At 37.9% G+C, this 20790-nt stretch overlaps 1 protein-coding gene across 1 annotated transcript; it reads left to right on the forward strand.

The window, feature by feature from the left end:
• The first annotated feature begins 19648 nt into the window (after positions 1 to 19648).
• On the forward strand, positions 19649 to 20468 carry LOC149383513 (oleosin H2-like). Its single transcript, XM_089629287.1, has one exon. The coding sequence runs from the start codon at positions 19688 to 19690 to the stop codon at positions 20207 to 20209; it is 522 nt and encodes a 173-aa protein (XP_089485413.1). The 5' UTR covers positions 19649 to 19687; the 3' UTR covers positions 20210 to 20468.
• Positions 20469 to 20790: the final 322 nt, after the last annotated feature.

Consider the following 20790-nt stretch of genomic DNA (forward strand, 5'->3'; position numbering starts at 1 on the left):
CTTGTTCGCTAGGGCCTTGTTGAATGGATCTGCCAGGTTGTCCACCGGTGAGATCTTCTTCACTTCCACGTCTCCGCGCTGCACGATCTCTCCAATCAAATGGTATTTCCTCTCAATATGTTTAGAGCACTTATTGTTGTCAATGGTGCCCACAAGAAGAGTAGTAGTGTCTATTTGTGTACATTTGATGTAATATAGTCTTACGAAGACTCTTGCTTGTAATTGCCTATTCATTAATAAAAAGTTGAAACGTTCATTCATTCTTTCTTTGTTTGAAGCTTTATGATAAAACCTTAGTCTTTTAGTCCATAAACAAACTTAACAACTTACGAAGAGACAAATGTAGATTTGCATGAACAAACTCTTCGTAGTTTGCTTAAAACGATATATTCGCAATCTTAGGGTCAAAGGACTATTGACCTCAGTATGATTGTTAGAAGAATCTATGATGTCTGGTTATGAGGCATTGAGAGTTGGGAACTCTATAGTTCTTCTAGGTATCTTCCGAAGGTACTGAATTGACCAGTGCACTTCTAGAGACAAGATGAGAACAAACCATTTAACCTCTTATGTCTCGAAGTCACTATGTATGAATTGCATCATGCTTACCTTAATCCTGAAATGAGACATGCCATTTCACACCTTAGTATTCTCATTTGAGAAAGTCAAAGTTCGGACTCACTATGTGATTCCGAACAAGGCCTATTGGTGAAGTACTAAGTTGTGAGTCTGTCATGAGTAACTTTGTGAAGTTCTCATAGATATGGAATTCATGTACAAGATTGCTGAAATGCAATGTATGTCACCTCATGCTTTGTTCCTTGGAGTGTGAATAAATGAACTGGCCAGTGTCCAAATTGAGTCCTGACTCTTTTGGATGAAACAATGTGACTTGTTAGCTCCTCGTCAATACATTGTTTCTAACTTATTCACAAGCGACAAAGGAGTTGAGGAAATAACAGCTAGAAGGGTAAAATGGTAATTTAGTAAATCCCGACTAGCTGATGACATTCATGAAGGGTAGCATAGATAATATTCAGTGGATCCGCTCATTACAATTAGGTGAATTCTTGAGTATAAAATAAATTCATTTGAACCGAGAGATTTTTAGTGTCAGCTCTTTAGTGGAGTCAGTTGGCATTAAACTAAACTTGGAAAAGGTTTGTGAACTTTTGAGTCCAAGTGTTTAGCTAAAGCTTTGTTCATTTGGGTCCATGAGGTCACTGTCACGAATCACATCGATAGGAATAGTTAAACTGGAAGCTAAGCCAAAACAAGAACGAAAATAGTCAAAAGGGTATTTTTGTCTTTTGAGACAAAGGATGAAATGAATGTCAATAAATTTTTTGACAAGGTCATTTTATGACATGTTTCACTCGGCCATGACTTGATCATTGGGCCTTGTGAATTAATTTCATTTCATAAGAATTTTATTGAAAATTCTAAATGGGCCTTTTCTTATGTTGTCATGAACAAGTGAAGAAAATTCTAGAAGCCTTTTCTAGAAGATTATGGGCGCCTACCCTATAGAGAAAAAGGAGAGTTTATTTTGTGCATAAATGTATTTAGATACTTGCCAAAAGAAAAAGAGGAAACAAATTGCATAAGGATGCATATAGAATTTCGGCCAAGAGAGTAATAGGCAAGCCAAGGAACAAAAAAGGAAACAAATCCTAGCCTTCTAGAAGGCTGCCTTGGGCGCCTAAGAGGAATGGAAAATAAGGGTTATTTTGCTCATGAATATTTGATATTCTATAGAAGAGGAAACTACCTTATTGAAGGTGAGACCTCTCCTATAAATAGGAGCCTCATTTCCTCACAATTCAATCATCCAAGTTTAAGAGACTCTCTCTCTAGAACTTTGGCCGAAAATCCTCTCTCTCTCTCTCTAGTTTATTTTCGATTTTTTCTTGTCTTGGCACCTAGGTCCTCACTCGACCTAGCGTTTAGCTCTGCGACTTCAAGACTTGTTCTTAAGTCGTAGTGTTTAAAAGTGCCCACTCACTGATTCCTTTATTTCGAGTGATTCTGTGATAGAAACTTTCGTGGTTGCTCGAGTTGCCGAGGAAAGGAAGAGAGACGTGCTGCGAGGGGAGACGAGCGTTGCAAACTTTCCAAAAGCTTCTTCAAAGTTCAAGCTTCAAGAAAGGTTAGTAAACTCTTAGCTCATATTGGTTTTTAATTACATGTACTTGCTTCCTTGTCTAGGTTAGTAAAAACTGTTTTACTTGAAAAAGAAAATTTTTAAAATTCCGCCGCTTCCCGAAGCGTTAATTATTTTCTTAAACCCTAGATCAATTCCAACACTTATGGCTTCGAGGTTCCTTTGAGTTAGCGACAGCCCCACTATTATCACAATAAAGGGTCATGAGCTCGTTGACGTTTGGAACAACTTCCAAATACTTAAGGAATTTTCTAAGCCATACAGCCTCTTTGGATGCTTCACAAGCAGCCACATATTCTGCTTCCATTGTGGAGTCAGCAAAACAAGATTGCTTAATACTCCTCCACACAACAGCACCACCATTAAGGATAAACACAGATCCCGAAGTGGATTTCCTGGAATCCTTATCCGCTTGAAAATCGGAGTCGGTATATCCCGTCATTGTCATGTCAGTACCTGAATATGTAAGCATCAAGTTCCTAGTTCTTCGAAGATACTTAAGAACATGCTTAATATCAATCTAGTGCTCGGGTCCCGGGTTTGATTGGAAACGGCTAACTACGCCAACGGCGAAGCAGATGTCAGGTCTAGTGCAAAGCATAGCATACATGAGGCTTCCTACGGCAGAGGCGTAAGGAATTTTTCCAATGTCTTCAATCTCTTGTGCAGTCTTGGGAGACGGGTCCTTAGAGAGTGAAACTCCATGCCTAAAGGGTGTTTGGCCCTTCTTGGAGTCTTGCATCGAGAAGCGATCCATCACCTTATCAATATAAGATGCTTGAGAGAGCGACGGAGTCCGGTTCTTCCTATCTCGAAAAATTTGGATCCCCAGAATGTACGCGGCTTCTCCTAGATCCTTCATATCAAATTGTTTTGCTAGCCAGACCTTAACCTTAGATAATTTATCCACATCATAACCTATGAGTAATATATCATCAACATATAGTACTAGAAACACAACTTTACCTTTGTGTATTGACTTGTAAACACACGGCTCATCTATTGACTGCCCAAAGCCGAAGCTCTTCACGGTTTCATCGAATCTAATATTCCATGACCTAGATGCTTGCTTTAATCCATAAATGGACTTAAGCAACTCACAAACCTTGGTCTCTTGACCTTCTTCCACGAAATCGTCTGGTTGAGCCATATGAATGCGCTCGTCAAGATTGCCATTCAGGAAGGCAGTCTTGACATCCATTTGCTAGATCTCATAGTCGAGAGCTGCAACTATGGATAGAAGTATGCGGATGGATTTAAGCATCGCGACTGGCGAGAAGGTTTCTTCATAGTCAATCCCTTCTTGTTGGGTATATAACCCTTAGCCACAAGTCGTGCTTTGAACGTCTCGATGTTCCCATCCGGACCCCTTTTCTTCTTGTATATCCACTTACACCCTACGGGTTTAATCCCTTCGGGAAGGTCTACAAGTTTCCAGACTTTGTTGACATACATCGAGTGCATTTCAACTTTCATGGCGTCAAGCCAAAGGTTTGATTCAGAACAAGCCATTGCTTGGCTATAGGAAAAAAGGGTCATCCATGTCAGAGACGGATACGAGAGTGTCTCCATAGGACATGTACATGTCAGGCTTTTGAGTAACCCTCCCACTATGTCGAGATTCTGAAGAGTTAGGTTGTGTTTCAGTTGGGGTAAGAACAGTTCTTACAGATGAGGTAGAAGCTTCCTCACCCAACTTTGCTTTTAGGTTTTGAGTCCAAGTGTTTAGCTCAAGCTATGTTCATTTGGATCCATGAGGTCACTGTCACAAATCATATCGAGTAGGAATAGTTAAACTAGAAGCTAAGTCAAAACAAGAACGAGACAAGTTTTACGAAAATTGTCAAAAGGGCATTTTTGTCCTTTTGGACATAGGATGAAAGGAATGTCAATAAATTTTTTTGACAAGGTCATTTGATGAATTAATGTCACTCGGCCAAATTAGTTTAATTGGGCCTTGTGGATTAATTTCATTTCATAAGAATTTTATTGAAAATTCTTAATGGGCCTTTCTCATGTTATCATGAACAAATGAAGAAGCTTCTAGAAGCTCCTTCTAGAGAAGCCTTGGGCGCCCAACATAAAGAGAGAAAGATAAATTATTTTGTGCATGAATGTATCAAGATACTTGCCAAAAGAAAAAGAGGAAACAAATTTCCTATGCATAGCAAGAGAGAATCGGCCAAGTGAGTTAAGGGCAAGGCAAGAGAATAAAAGAGGAAACAAATCCAAGCCTTCTAGAAAGCTGCCTTGGCCGTGTGAATCATGAGGGAATAAGGCAATATTTGCTCATGAATATGTGATATTCTATAGAAGAGGAAACTACCTTATTGAAGGTAAAGCCTCTCCTATAAATAGGGGCCTTATTCTCCTCATTTCATTCAACTCAAGTTTTAGAGATTTGAGAGCTTCTCTCTCTAGCTTGGCCGACTCCTCTCTCTCTCTCTCTAGTCAATTTCGTTTTTGTTTTGGCACCTAGGTCCTCATTTGACCTAGCGTTTTTAGCTCTTCGACTTTAGGACTTGTTCTCGAGTCGTAGTGCTTAAAAGTGCCCACTCAGTAATTCCTTTTCTCTCGAGTGATTCTTGTGATAGAAACCATCGTGGTTGCTCGTGTTGCCGAGACAAGAAGAGAGACGTGCTGCGAGGGAGACGAACGTTATCAACCTTCCGAAGGCTCATCAACGTTCAAGCTTCTAAAAAGGTTAGTAAATTATTTATGCTCGTAATAGTTTTCATTTACATGTGCTTGCTCTTTGTCTAGGTTAGTAAAATCGTTACTTGTCAAAAGAAATTTTTTACAATTCCGCCGCTTACCGAAGCGTTAAACTCTTTCTTAAACCCTAGATCAATTCCAACAAATGGTATCAGAGCTATAGTCAAAGATATGCATGTACATGTATTTAAAATTATGAGCTTCAAAATCGTTTTCGAAACTTTACTAATTTTGTGACAAGTTAGAATTGTTATCTTAGATTTTTTTAAATTTATTGCTCTTGTCTTTAAATTAAAAATCATGTTGATTTTCTATGAGTTTGGGATGTTATTAAAACACATTAGAATCAATTCTAAAAGTTTTGAATTTTTTATATTGAAAAACGTGTTTTAAAAGTTTGAGAAAATTTCGAGTAAATTTTGTGACTAGTTTTCTTGTCTTACTAGTTTCTTTTATTTGCTTGAATCGTTTTATGCTTGTTGTTATTTCTTTTATATCATGTTATTACCATATTAATAAAACACAAATAAAAGCTTTAACAACTTCCTAAAACGTTCCGTTACACTCGATTCTTTTTACGCACTAAAAGACCGAACTTTAATTATTTTTTTTTTCTTCGAGCTGGAGTAAAATCCGCAGTAATAGTGGAATAACTCTCTGCTCAGAAATCGAAATTTAATTATTCTTGAATAAAATTTAAGGTCTGTCTGTCCTATTTCCAATGCCACCTGTTTTGGGTCAAAAAGACATCGGAGCCGCCAGTTATGGCGATTTTACTCAGAGGTGCGCGGCTGTTCCGAAAGTCCAGTTTTTTAGAAATCCGGATTTTCAGCCCCACTACCATGGGTTATAGAACTCGAATGAGAAAATTTTCTTGAGAAAAAATGTTTTTTTATAAGATTATAAACATAATGTGAATGATTAAAATGTTTTGATTTTTTAAAGTTTAATTGAAATTGAATCTTTACAAAACTAGTTTGAATTTTGAAAAACCGTTTTCATTTTCAAACTTAAAAATATTTTGTCTTGTTCTTACCCAAACTGAAACACAACCTAACTCTTCAGAATCTCGTCAAGTAGTACTTCGACGTAGTGGGAGGGCTACTCAAAAGCCTGACAGGTACATGTCATATGGAGACTCTCTCGTAGCCATCTCTGACATGGATGACCCTGTTTCCTATAGCCAAGCGATGACTTGTTATGAATCAAACCTTTGGCTTGACGCCATGAAAGTTGAAATGCACTCGATGTATGTCAACAAAGTCTGGAAACTTGTAGACCTTCCCGAAGGGATTAAACCCGTAGGGTGTAAGTGGAGTAATCACCTTCAATAAGGTAGTTTCCTCTTCTATAGAATATCACATATTCATGAGCAAAATATTTCCCTTTTTCCCTTAGAGTCACACGGCCAAGAAACCTTCTAAAAGGCTTGGATTTGTTTCCTATTTTGCTTCCCTCTTGCTTCGTGGCCGAAATTCCCTTTCCTCACGGAGGAAATTTGTTTCCTCTTTTTCTTTTGGCAAGTATCTTTGATACATCAATGCAAAAAATACTCTCTCCTTTTCTAGCTATGTTGGGCGGCCAAGAGCATCTAAAAAGAGCTTCTAGATGTTTCTTCATTTGTTCATAACAACATAAGAAAGGCCTCTTAATAATTTTCAAGTAAAATTCTATGAAATAAAATTAATCCACAAGGCCTAATGAACTCATCATCGCCGAGTGATTTAAGTCATCATATGACCATGTCAAAAAAAAAATTTGACACTCATGTCATCCTATGTCCAAAAAGACAAAAATACCCTTTTGACAATTTTCATAAAACTTGTCTCGTTCTTGTTTTGACTTAGCTTCTAGTTTAACTATTCCTACTCGATATGATTTGTGACAGTGACCTCATGGATCCAAACGAACAAAGCTTGAGCTAACATACTTGGACTCAAAAGTTCAAAAACCTATTCCAAGTTTAGCTTAATGTCAACTGACTCCACTAAAGAGTTGACAATGAGAATCTCTCGGTTCATATGAATTTATTTTCTACTCAAGAATTCAACTTAATTGTGATGAGTGGATCCACTGAATATTAACTATGTTTACCCTTCATGAATATCATCAGCTAGTCGGGATTTACAAAATTACCATTTTACCATTCTAGCTGTTATTTCCTCAACTCCTTTGTCGCTTGTGAATAAGTTAGAAACAATGTATTGACGAGGAGCCAACAAGTCACATTGTTTCATCCAAAAGAGTCATGACTCAATTTGGACACTGGCCAGATCATTTATTCACATTCCAAGGAACAAAGCATGAGATGATATACATTGCATTTCAGCAATCTTGTACATGAATTCCATATCTATGAGATCTTCACACAGTTTCTCATGATGCAATTCATACGTAGTGACTTTGAGACATAAGAGGTTAAATAATTTGTTCTTATTTTGTCTCTAGAAGTGCACTGGTCAATTCAGTACCTTCGGAAGATACCTAGAAGAACTATAAAGTCTCCAACTCTCAATGTCCCAAAACCAGACATCATAAATTCTCCTAACAATCGTACTGAGATCAATAGTCTTTTGATCCTTAGATTGCGAATATATTTTTTTAAGCAAACCATGAAGAGTTTGTTCATGCAAATCTACATTTCTCTTCATATGTTGTTAGGTTTGTTTATGGACTAAAGACTAAGGTTTTATCATAACGCTTCAGACAAAGAAGAATGAATGAACGTTTCAACTTTTTTATTAATGAATAGGCAATTACAAGCAAGAGTCTTTGTGAGACTTTATTACATCAAATGTACAAAAGTGAAGACTAGAACTCTTCTTGTGGGCACCATTGACAACAATTTCTTCTAATCCATGACGAGGGATATATGAGTAATTCCATGTCAGAAAGGAATTCTTCAAGCGTAGATCTAGAAGGCTTTGAAGGGGGTTCGCAAAATTTAGCTTTCCCCCTATTTTTCTCGAAATCGGATAGCTTATCCCAAAATAGTTGAATTAGCTCTTCATCGGTAATTGATTCTGGCCGGCGGCTAAAACTGCTATTGAACCGGTGGTAGTAATCCTCGAATGTTTCTTCAGGCATCATCCTCCATGTCTCAGAATTTCGACGATAGATGTATCTTGTGATCTTTCCGTCAAATCCTTTTTGTGGTGAAGTGGCGTAGGATACCTTCCTTCATTATGTTCCACTCCGCACTTTGGTGTTTCCTGAGCTTCTCCTTCCAATAGGAGAGTGCCGGGACCTTAAGTTGGCATACTGCCATGCATCTTCAGTAGGTGGAAACGTTCCTCCATGTTTGTACACCAAGCAAGTGCACAATCATCTGGTCTTCCGTCTCCGAAAAGTGTTAGGGGATTCGAGTTCATGAATGCTTCAAAGGCCTTACGGTCGGCTTAGATTCATTGCTCTGATACCAACTGTGATGATCCGACTTTTCGGACCGTCATACTTATCTTAATTCTATTGCTTAGAAAAAAGTGGATATTTTTTTTTACTATTATATATATAATATACACATGCACGTATAAACTGATTCTCATGTAGTTAGAACTTATATATATATATATATATATATATATATATATATATATATATATATATATATATATATGTGTGTTGGAATGGATTTAGGGTTTAAGAAAAAGTTTAACGCTTCGTTAAGCGGCGGAATTTTAAAAATTTTCTTTTTCAAGTAAAACAATTTTTACTAACCTAGACAAAGAGCAAACACATGTAAATAAAAACTAATATGAGCATAGAAGTTTACTAACCTTTTTAGACGCTTGAACGTTGAGAAGCTTTTGGAAAAAGATTGCAACGTTCGTCTCCCCTCGCAGCACGTCTCTCTTCCTTCCTCGGCAACTCGAGCAACCACGAAAGTTTCTATCACTAAATCACTCGAGAGAAAATGAATTAGTGTGTGGGCACTTTTAAACAGTACGACTTAAGAACGAGTCTTGAAGTCGGAGAGCTAAACACTAGGTCAAGTGAGGACCTAGGTGCCAAAACAAAAACCGAAAATTAACTAGAGAGAGAGAGAGAGAGAGAGGATCGGCCAAGTTCTAGAGAGAGAGTCTCTCAAATCTCTTAAACTTGGATGATTGAAATGAGAAGAATGAGGCTCCTATTTATAGGAGAGGTCTCAGCTTCAATAAGGTAGTTTCCTCTTCTATAGAATATCACATATTCATGAGCAAATATTGCCTCCTTCCCACTTATGTCACACGGCCAAGGCAGCCTTCTAGAAGGCTTGGATTTTTTTTCCTTTTTTGTTCCTTGCATTGCCTTTGACTCACTTGGCCGAAATTCCTATTGCCATGCATAGGAAATTTGTTTCCTCTTTTTCTTTTGGCAAGTATCTTGATACATTTATGCACAAAATATTCTCTCTTTCTCTTCGGTATGTTGGGCGCCCATATAGGGTGGAAAAGGCTTCTAGAAGCTTTTCCATTTATTCATGACAACATGAAAAAGGCAAATTAAGAATTTTCAATAAAATTCTTATGAAATGAAATTAATCCACAAGGCCTAATAAATCTAATTTTGGTCGAGTGTTACTTGTCATCAAATGACCATGTCAAAATATTTATTGACATTCATTTCATCCTATGTCTCAAAAGACAAAAATACCCTTTTGACAATTTTCGTTCTTGATTTGACTTAGCTTCCAGTTTAACTATTCCTACTCGATGTGATTCGTGACAGTGACCTCATGGATCCAAATGAACAAAGCTTGAGCTAAACTCTTGGATTCAAAAGTTCACAAACCTTTTCCAAGTTTAGCTTAATGTCAACTGACTCCACTAAAGAGTTGACACTGAAAATCTCTCGGTTCAAATGAATTTATTTTCTACTCAAGAATTCAACCTAATTGTAATGAGTGGATCCGCAGAATATTATCAGTGTTTACCCTTCATGAATATCATCAGCTAGTCAGAATTTACTAAATTACCATTTTACCCTTCTAGCTGTTATTTCCTCAACTCCTTTGTCGCTTGTGAATAAGTTAGAAACAATGTATTGACGAGGAGCTAACAAGTCACATTGTTTCATCCAAAAGAGTCAAGACTCAATTTGGATACTGGCCAGTTCATTTATTCACACTCCAAGGAACAAAGCATGAGGTGATATACATTGCATTTCAGCAATCTTGTACATGAATTCCATATCTATGAGATCTTCACAAAGTTACTTATGACATTCTCACAACTTAGTACTTCACCAATAGGCCTTGTTCGGAATCACATAGTGAGTCCGAACTCTGACTTTCTCAAATGAGAATACGTAAGGTGTGAAATGGCATGTCTCATTTCAGGATTAAGGTAAGCACGATGCAATTCATACGTAGTGACTTCGAGACATAAGAGGTTAAATGGTTTGTTCTTATCTTGTCTCTAGAAGTGCACTGGTCAATTCAGTACCTTCCGAAGATACCTAGAAGAACTATAGAGTCTCCAACTCTCAATGCCTCATAACCAGACATCATAGATTCTTCTAACAATCATACTGAGGTCAATAGTCCTTTGACCCTTAGATTGCGAATATATCGTTTTAAGCAAACTACGAAGAGTTTGTTCACGCAAATCTACATTTGTCTCTTCGTAAGTTGTTTAGTTTGTTTATGGACTAAAGACTAATGTTTTATCATAAAGCTTCAAACAGACATGGAAGAATGAATGAACGTTTCAACTTTTTATTAATGAATAAGCAATTACAAGCAAGAGTCTTCGTGAGACTTTATTACATCAAATGTACAAAATAAAGACTACAACTCTTCTTGTGGGCACCATTGACAACAATATATATATATATATATATATATATATATATATATATATATATATATAATATGATATGCATATCTGATTACAAAAGTGTTAACATATTACACAAATATCACTCATGTATAATTTTGACTAATGCAAGTTTATTAGAAAGAAATCTCTTGGAGAATATATCTCATACCATGAAAACGAGCATACATACATAACACATAACAAATAGCTCATAAATAAAATTCACATACATCAAATTTTAAATTCTGAAATGGCTAAGTTTTGGGGTTTCACACTTTCCTTTTAGGTATATGCCCTCGAAATAGCAGCTTATATTCTGAACCAAGTCCCATCTAAAACGGTTCTTGGTACTCCTTATGAACGATGGACTGGCCGTAAAGTAAATCTAGGCCACATCAGAATTTGGGGTTGCCCTGCACATGTGCTAAGGCAAAAGACTAGCAAGTTGGCTAGTTGGTCAGAATTATGTTTGTTTATTGGATATCTGAAGGAAACCAAAGGTTTCGCATTCTATAGTTCCAAGGATGACAAGACGTTCATTAGCACGAACGCTCGTTTCCTTGAGGAGGACTTTATGATAGATGTAAAACCTAGAAGCAAAATTGTGCTTGAAGAAAAGTTAGGTGAGGATGCTTCTACGTCATATGTAAGAACTGTTCTTACCCCAGCTGAAACACAACCTAACTCATCATAATCTCGTCAAGTAGTACTTTGCGTAGTATGAGGGTTTCTCAAAAACCTGCAGGTACATGTCTTACGGAGATACTCTCGTAGCTGTCTCTGACATGGATGACTATGTTTCCTACATCCATGCAATGGCTGGTTCTGAATAAAACATTTGGCTTGACACCATGAAAGTTGAAATGCACTCGATGTATGTCAACAAAGTCTGGAAACTTGTAGACCTTCCTGAAGGGATTAAACCCGTAGGGTGTAAGTGGATATACAAGAAGAAAATGTGTTCGGATGGGAACGTCGAGACATTCAAAGTACGACTAGTGGCTAAGGATTATACCCAAAAGAAAGGTATTGCCTATGAGGATACCTTGTCGCCAATCACGATGCTTAAATCCATCCGCATACTTCTATCCATAGTTGCAGCTCTCGACTATGAGATCTCGCAAATAGATGTTAAGACTGCCTTCCTGAATGGAAATCTTAACGATCGCATTTATTTGGCTTAACCATACGGTTTCGTGGAAGAAGGTCAAGAGACCAAGGTTTGTGAGTTGCTAAGTCCATTTATGGATTAAAGCAAGCATCTAGGTCATGGAATATTAGATTTAATGAGACTATGGAGAGCTTCGGTTTTGAGCAGTCAATAGATGAGCCATGTGTTTACAAGTTAATACACGTAGGCAAAGTTGTGTTTCTAGTATTATATGTCGATGATATATTACTCATAGGTAATGATGTGGGTAAGTTATCTGAGGTTGAGATCTGGCTAGCAAAGCAATTCGATATGAAGGATCGAGGAGAAGCCACATACATTCTAGGGATCCAAATCTTTTGAGATCAGAAGAACCGGACTTTGTTCCTCTCTCAAGCATTTTATATTGATAAGGTGATGGATCGCTTCTCGATGCAGGACTACAAGAAGGGTCAACCACCCTATAGGCATGGAATCCCACTCTCTAAGGACCAGTCTCCCAAGACTGCACAAGAGATTGAGGAGATGAGAAAAATTACTTACGCCTCAGTCGTGGGAAGTCTCATGTATGCAATGCTTTGTACTAGGCCAGATATCTGCTTTGCAACTGGCGTAGTTAGCTGTTTTCAATCCAACCCTGGACCCGAGCACTGGATTGCTGTTAAGCATGTTCTTAAGTATTTTCGAAGAACTAGGAACTTGATGCTTACATATTCAGGTACTAACCTTACTATGACAGGATATACCGACTCCGATTTTCAAGCGGATAAGGATTCCAGGAAATCCACTTCAGGATTTGTGTTCATCCTAAATGGTGGATCTGTGGTTTGGAGGAGTATCAAGAAATCTTGCATTGCTGACTCCACAATGGAAGCAGAATATGTGGCTTCTTGTTAAGCATCCAAAGAGGCTGTATGGCTTAGAAAATTCCTTAAGTATTTGGAAGTCATTCCAAATGTCGACGAGCCCATGACACTTTATTGTGATAACAGTGGGGCTGTCGCTAACTCAAAAGAACCTCGTAGTCACAAGCGCTCTAAGCATATTGAGAGGAAATTAATACCATTTGATTCGAGAGATCGTGCAACGCGGAGACGTGATGGTGAAGAAGATCTCGACGGTGCACAACCTGGCAGATCCATTCACCAAAGCTTTAGCAAACAAGGTCTTCGACCAGCATCAGGAGAGATCAGGCATGAAGGACTACTCACATATTCTTTGAGTCAAGTGGGAGATTGTTGTCAATGGTGCCCACAAGAAGAGTAGTAGTAATTACTTATATACATATTATGTAATAAAGTTTTGAGAAGTCTCTTTCTTATAACTGTTGAATAATTAATAAAAGTTGAAACGTTCATTCATTCTTCCTTGTCTGTTTGAAGCTTTATGATAAACTATAGTCTTTAGTCTTTAAAAAATCCTAACAACAAATGAAGAGTCAACTGTAGATTTGCATGAACAAACTATTCATGGTTTACTTAAAACAGTATATTCACAATCTAAGGATCAAAGGGCTATTGATCTCAGTATGATTGTTAGGAGTATCTATGATGTCTGGTTATGAGGCATTGAGAGTTGGAGACTCTATAGTTCTTCCGAGGGTATCTTTTGAAGGTACTGAATTGACCAGTGCACTTCTAGATGTTGGAATTGATCTAGGGTTTAAGAAAAAGTTTAACGCTTCGGTAAGCGGCGGAATTTTAAAAAATTTATTTTTCAAGTAAAACAGTTTTTACTAACCTAGACAAAGTGCAAGCACATGTAAATAAAACTAATATGAGCATAATAAATTTACTAACCTCTTTAGAAGCTTGAATGTTGATGAGCCTTTGGAAGGTTGAAAACGTTCGTCTCCCTCGCAGCACGTCTCTCTTTCTTTCCTCGGCAACTCGAGCAACCACGAAAGTTTCTATCACTAAATCACTCGAAATAAAAGGAATTAGTGTGTGGGCACTTTTAAACACTACGACTTAAGAACGAGTCTTGAAGTCGCAGAGCTAAACTCTAGGTCAAATGAGGACCTAGGTGCCAAAACAATAAAAACGAAATTGAATAGAGAGAGAGAGAGGAGAGGGGCGGCCACAAGGTCTAGAGAGAGAGGCTCTCAATCTCTAACTTATGTGGAATGAGAAAAATGAGAAGAATGAGGCTCCTATTTATAGGAGAGGTCTTACCTTCAATAAGGTAGTTTCCTCTTCTATAGAATATCACATATTCATGAGCCAATTTCCTCTTTTCCTCTATGACATAATCGGCCAAGGCAAGCCTTCTAGAAGGCTTGGATTTGTTTCATTTTTTGTTCCTTGCCTTGCCTTGTCTCTCTCTTAGGCGCCTACCTCATTTCCTCTTAGGGGAAATTTGTTGATTAACATAAGAAAGGCCTCTTAAGAATTTTCAAGTAAAATTCTATGAAATAAAATGTTGTCAATGGTGCCCACAAGAAGAGTAGTAGTGTCTATTTATGTACATTTGATGTCATATAGTCTCACAAAGACTCTTGCTTGTAATTGCTTATTTATTAATAAAAGTTGAAACGTTCATTCATTCTTCCTTGTCTGTTTGAAGTTTTATGATAAAACCTTAGTCTTTAGTCCATAAACATACTTAACAACTTACGACGAGACAAATGTAGATTTGCATGAACAAACTCTTCGTAGTTTGCTTAAAACGATATATTCGCAATCTTAGGGTCAAAGGACTATTGACCTCAGTACGATTGTTAGAAGAATCTATGATGTCTGGTTATGAGGCATTGAGAGTTGGAGACTCTATAGTTCTTCTAGGTATCTTCCAAAGGTACTGAATTGACCAGTGCACTTCTAGAGACAAGATAAGAACAAACCATTTAACCTCTTATGTCTCGAAGTCACTACGTATGAATTGCATCATGCCTACCTTAATCCTGAAATGAGACATGTCATTTCATAGCTTAGTATTCTCATTTGAGAAAGTCAGAGTTCGGACTCACTATGTGATTCCGAACAGGGCCTATTGGTGAAGTACTAAGTTGTGAGAATGTCATGAGTAACTTTGTGAAGTTCTCATAGATACGGAATTCATGTACAAGATTGCTGAAATGCAATGTATGTCACCTCATGCTTTGTTCCTTGGAGTGTGAATAAATGAACTGGCCAGTGTCCAAATTGAGTCCTGACTCTTTTGGAGGAAACAATGTGACTTTTTAGCTCCTCGTCATATACATTGTTTCTAACTTATTCACAAGCGACAAAGGAGTTGAGGAAATAATAGCTAGAAGGGTAAAATGGTAATTTAGTAAATCCCGACTAGCTGATGACATTCATGAAGGGTAGCATAGATAATATTCAGTGGATCCGCTCATTATAATTAGGTGAATTCTTGAGTAGAAAATAAATTCATTTGAACCGAGAGATTTTCAGTGTCAGCTCTTTAGTGGAGTCAGTTGGCATTAAGCTAAACTTGGAAAAGGTTTGTGAACTTTTGAGTCCAAGTGTTTAGCTCAAGCTTTGTTCATTTGGGTCCATGAGGTCACTGTCACGAATCACATCGATAGGAATAGTTAAACTGGAAGCTAAGTCAAAACAAGAACGAAAATTGTCAAAAGGGTATTTTTGTCTTTTGAGACATAGGATGAAATGAATGTCAATAAATTTTTTTGACATGGTCATTTGATGACAAGTAACACTCGGCCATAATAAGATTAATTGGGCCTTGTGGATTAATTTCATTTCATAAGAATTTTATTGAAAATTCTTAATGGGCCTTTTTCATGTTGTCATGAACAAATGGAAAAGCTTCTAGAAGGCCTTTCTAGAATGATGCTAGGCACCCAACATACCCAAAGAGAGAGAGAGAATATTTTGTGCATGAATGTATCAAGATACTTGCCAAAAGAAAAAGAGGAAACAAATTTCCTCTAAGAGGAACAAGGAAGTTCGGCCAAGACAAGTCAAAGAGGGAGAGAATAAATGAGGAAACAAATCCATGTGGCATAGGTGATGCCTTACACGCCCAAATTGAAAAGGGAAACAATGGATTTCTTCATGAATATGTGATATTCAATATAGAAGAGGAAACTACCTTATTGAAGGTAAGTCCTCTCCTATAAATAGGAGCCTCATTCTTCTCATTTTTCTCATTCCACATAAGTTAGAGATTGAGAGCTTCTCTCTCTAGAACTTGTGGTTGCCGCCCCTCTTCTCTCTCTCTCTAGTTTATTTTCGATTTTTCTTGTTTTGGCACCTAGGTCCTCACTCGACCTAGTGTTTAGCTCTGCGACTTCAAGACTCGTTCTTAAGTCGTAGTGTTTAAAAGTGCCCACTCACTAATTCCTTTATTTCGAGTGATTTAGTGATAGAAACTTTCGTGGTTGCTCGAGGTGCCGAGGAAAGAAAGAGAGACGTGCTGCGAGGGGAGACGAGCGTTGCAACTTTCTAAGAGCTTCTCAAAGATCAAGCTTCAAGAAAGGTTAGTAAACTTCTTAGCTCATATTAGTTTTTAATTACATGTACTTGCACTTTGTCTAGGTTAGTAAAAAACTGTTTTTACTTGTAAAAGAAAATTTTTAAAATTCCGCCGCTTACCGAAGCATTAATTATTTTCTTAAACCCTAGATAGATTCCAACATAAAATTAATCCACAAGGCCTAATGAACTCATCATCGCCGAGTGATTTAAGTCATCATATGACCATGTCAAAAAAAATTTGACACTCATTTCATCCTATGTCCAAAAAGACAAAAATACCCTTTTGACAATTTTCATAAAACTTGTCTCGTTCTTGTTTTGACTTAGCTTCTAGTTTAACTATTCCTACTCGATATGATTTGTGACAGTGACCTCATGGATCCAAACGAACAAAGCTTGAGCTAACATACTTGGACTCAAAAGTTCAAAAACCTATTCCAAGTTTAGCTTAATGTCAACTGACTCCACTAAAGAGTTGACAATGAGAATCTCTCGGTTCATATGAATTTATTTTCTACTCAAGAATTCAACTTAATTGTGATGAGTGGATCCATTGAATATTATCTATGTTTACCCTTCATGAATATCATCAGCTAGTCGGGATTTACAAAATTACCATTTTACCATTCTAGCTGTTATTTCCTCAACTCCTTTGTCGCTTGTGAATAAGTTAGAAACAATGTATTGACGAGGAGCCAACAAGTCACATTGTTTCATCCAAAAGAGTCATGACTCAATTTGGACACTGGCCAGATCATTTATTCACATTCCAAGGAACAAAGCATGAGATGATATACATTGCATTTCAGCAATCTTGTACATGAATTCCATATCTATGACATCTTCACACAGTTACTCATGATGCAATTCATACGTAGTGACTTTGAGACATAAGAGGTTAAATGGTTTGTTCTTATTCTGTCTCTAGAAGTGCACTAGTCAATTCAGTACCTTCGGAAGATACCTAGAAGAACTATATAGTCTCCAACTCTCAATGTCCCAAAATCAGACATCATAAATTCTCCTAACAATCGTACTGGGATCAATAGTCTTTTGATCCTTAGATTGCGAATATATTTTTCTAAGAAAACCATGAAGAGTTTGTTCATGCAAATCTACATTTCTCTTCATATGTTGTTAGGTTTGTTTATGGACTAAAGACTAAGAGAATGAGGATTTAATGAGCAATTAGGACATTCTTGCTTCATATAAAAGGAAATTTTTATTTCTTTTTCCTCATTTTTTTCTTTTCTTTTTCTCTTCTCCTTTCTCCCGATTTTTTTTTCTTCTTCCTGGTTCTCCAGTCGCGCATCCATCTGCAAGCAGGAGAAAAAAAAATTGTTAGCTCAATCTCCATTATCACGGATTATCATCACCATTGACACCATCTCATATCTCTCCTTCCTCTCTTATCTTCGCGTGCCATCATCACCACCCGAGTCTCCATCACCGCGCATGCCAACTAAGAAAAGAAGCGTTGTCACCGTGCTTTGATTGCTCTTTCGAGGCGGGGATCTTTTCTTCCGGAGTTTTGCATGCTCGCGACAGGTGACCCTCTTTCCCGCAATGGTAGCACACCAGATTACGGGCAAAACATTTACCTACGTGTTTTCCCCCTTATCTACTGCATTGGGACGGTTGTGATCTTCCAGCAGACTGGGTCTTCTTCGAAGATGACCCTGAACGTTTGTTGTTCCCATAGTTCCTTTCCTGGTTCACCGTACGTGAACAGTTCCCTGAACTCGCTTGGATGTAATTCAACGGTGACATTCACGAAAAAAAGAAACTCGCGTCAAAATAATATATGTCATACACGACCATAAATAACAATTCAAAAATTTAATAACTTGTCACAAAATTTACGGTCGAGAATAAAAAACAGATTAAGGAAGTGTACCACGTCATTGCATGAACATCCTCGTATCACGTTCTAGTATGTGAATTTTATACTTCTGTGTATTATGTCTGAAATATGTATATATATTGTTTTGAAGCTACTAGAAATAATGGATAATCGATATATTTCAATCATTTAAAAAAAACTATATTGAGTGCGATTATGTCCATATTCGGTGCGACAAGTCGACCCTGATGATATTATTGGGTGCGACATAATGTCTCACCGAAAAGTAATTTTCACATTGAAAATATTCGGAGGGATTTAAGGCCCGCTTAAAATTTTGAAACCTTAAGGTGCGACAAAGTCGCACCAAAAAGTATTAGGTGTGACTTGTCGCACCGGATACCACTTAAATTTAGCGAAAATTTTAGTTTTCCGGAAGGGTATCTGGTGCGACATGTCGCACCTAATGCCCACTTAGGTGCGACATGTCGTACCTAATACACTTACGCACCGGAAAATTGTTTTGTAGTAGTGATATATCGACTGACGCAAGCATAAAAATAATATTTTTATACCTGTTGCGTCGCTTTTCTGGGCAACGACTCGGAGACCTATTGCGTCGTTGTATACTTCTTGCGTCACTCATTAATAGAGCGACACGGCGTCTATTACATCGCTTTTAATCAAACGACGCCCCACTGAATTTGCACGCTAGATTTGACGTGACGCTACATGAAACGTCGTTTTTGTAAAAGATACGTTCCAAACCTATTGCGTCGGGGCTTCTGGCGTCGCCCATAAAAGCGGCGCAAATGACCTATTGCGTCACTTTTTGGGCGCGATTATATTCCTATGTGTAATAGTGAGTGTTGTGATTGTTGGGTTGCATGTGCACAAGTATTTGTCAAAAACGAAGTTATTTGATTGTATTTGCAAACCTTAGAAGTATTTTGTATTGTATTGACGTTAATGATAATCAATACTTATTAATAAAATTAATAAACATTCATAATATAAAGATTTATTGCTAGTATATGTTATTATAAAAATAATTTTTCAGATCTTGATTATCACACAACAACATTAGCATCATAAATTTTGTTATAATCACACACTTTCCTGCAGCAGTGTGTTATTTTTTATTGTTTCAGAATTAAATAAATTATTTTTTGCCAAACATATTTAATTTGTGCAAAGATGAACGCAAGAAAAAAGTATAGACAAGCGCTAAAATAAAAAGTAATACCAAGCTTACACCAAAAAAAAAAAAAAAAAAAAAAAAAAAAAAGAAGAGGATATACATGATCTCCATCTGGAGGATAGTACGTAGTGAAAAATAAGCCGAAATCCATGCAAAACGACAAAGTAGCCATGCAAGCCCATTACACGTCTCACGTACCACGTAGTCTCTCTAAACCACAAGTGTCAACCTCCTCCCACACTCGTGTCCAAATTCCAAGCCCTTTCCACTCCTCTTTTCCTCTTTATATTAAAACACACACAACTAAGCAATTCTTCGTTTCATAGTAATCCGATAAACTTCACTTCTCTCTCTCTCTCTCTCTCAAAATGGCCGACTATGGAAGAACTCAGTACGGACAACAAAGACCAGGCGAGCAAGGCCTGATCGGCGTCGGAGGAAGAGCCTCACCGTACTCCCAAGAGCATAGAGGCTTGTCGACGCAGCAGATCCTCACCGTCGTGACGCTTCTCCCCCTCGGAGTGCTCCTCCTCTTAATCTCAGGCGGAGCCCTCGCCGCCACGCTCGTCGGCACGGCCGTGGCTCTGCCAGTGTTCCTGATCTTCAGCCCGGTGCTGGTCCCGGCGGCGCTGGCGATCTCGCTCGCCGTCGCGGGGTTCCTGACCTCCGGCGGGCTCGGGATCGCAGGGCTGTCGTCACTGTCGTGGCTCGCCGGGTACGTGCGGAGGCTCCGGGGAGCTCTGCCGGAGAAGGCGGAGCACGCGGGGTGGCGCGTGCAGGACACCGCCGGGTACTTGGGCCAGAAGGCGAAGGAGGCCGGCGAGGCGGTTCAGTCCAAGGCCCAGGAAGGTGGGACCCGCAGTGGGACCACTCAGGAAGCTAAGAAATGAAGTGTGACCGGTTTGGGCCTGGTTCTTTATGGGTTCAAGGCCTCATCAGTTTGATGTTATCTTTTTTTTTTCTTTCGTATTTTTTTTTTTTTAATAATTTAATGTTTTGTAATGGTTTTATGGGTTTGGTGTTGACTGTTAGAGGATGTGTGGATTATGTGTACATTGTGTCATGATTCATGAACGTATGTCTTTCTTCAACCATATTGTTCTCTGTGTAATAAAAACATACGTGCCCGTGCGTCGACGTTTTTGTTTTTATTGTAATTTAATTTATTTTTCTACGGGGTTTTCCACCGATAGGCGTACATGAGTGCGATCATGCGAGCAAAACTACCAAAAAGTTTCAAAATAATTAAATAAAGATGGAAGTAAAGGATGTTAGATTTGTCAAATAAGAGTGTCCGGCCTAAAGCGAATTTTCAAATATAGTGAATTTTCAAAATATTATACCTTTTAATGGAAAAAATTGAAGTGCACACAATTTAAATTTCATATTTATTTCATATTTGATGATAATAATAATGATTTTATTAAAAGATAAACAGGGCATCGATTTTTTTTTTTTTTCGGACGAAGGC

Source organism: Urtica dioica, chromosome 10 (genome assembly GCF_054948205.1).
Source record: "Urtica dioica subsp. dioica isolate 48M chromosome 10, U.dioica_male_clone48M_v1_H2, whole genome shotgun sequence".
NCBI classification, from domain to species: Eukaryota; Viridiplantae; Streptophyta; class Magnoliopsida; order Rosales; family Urticaceae; genus Urtica; species Urtica dioica.

Coding starts and splice junctions, on each gene's coding strand:
- LOC149383513 (XM_089629287.1), top strand. CDS start 19,688: ATGGCCGACTATGGAAGAACTCAGTACGGACAACAAAGACCAGGCGAG.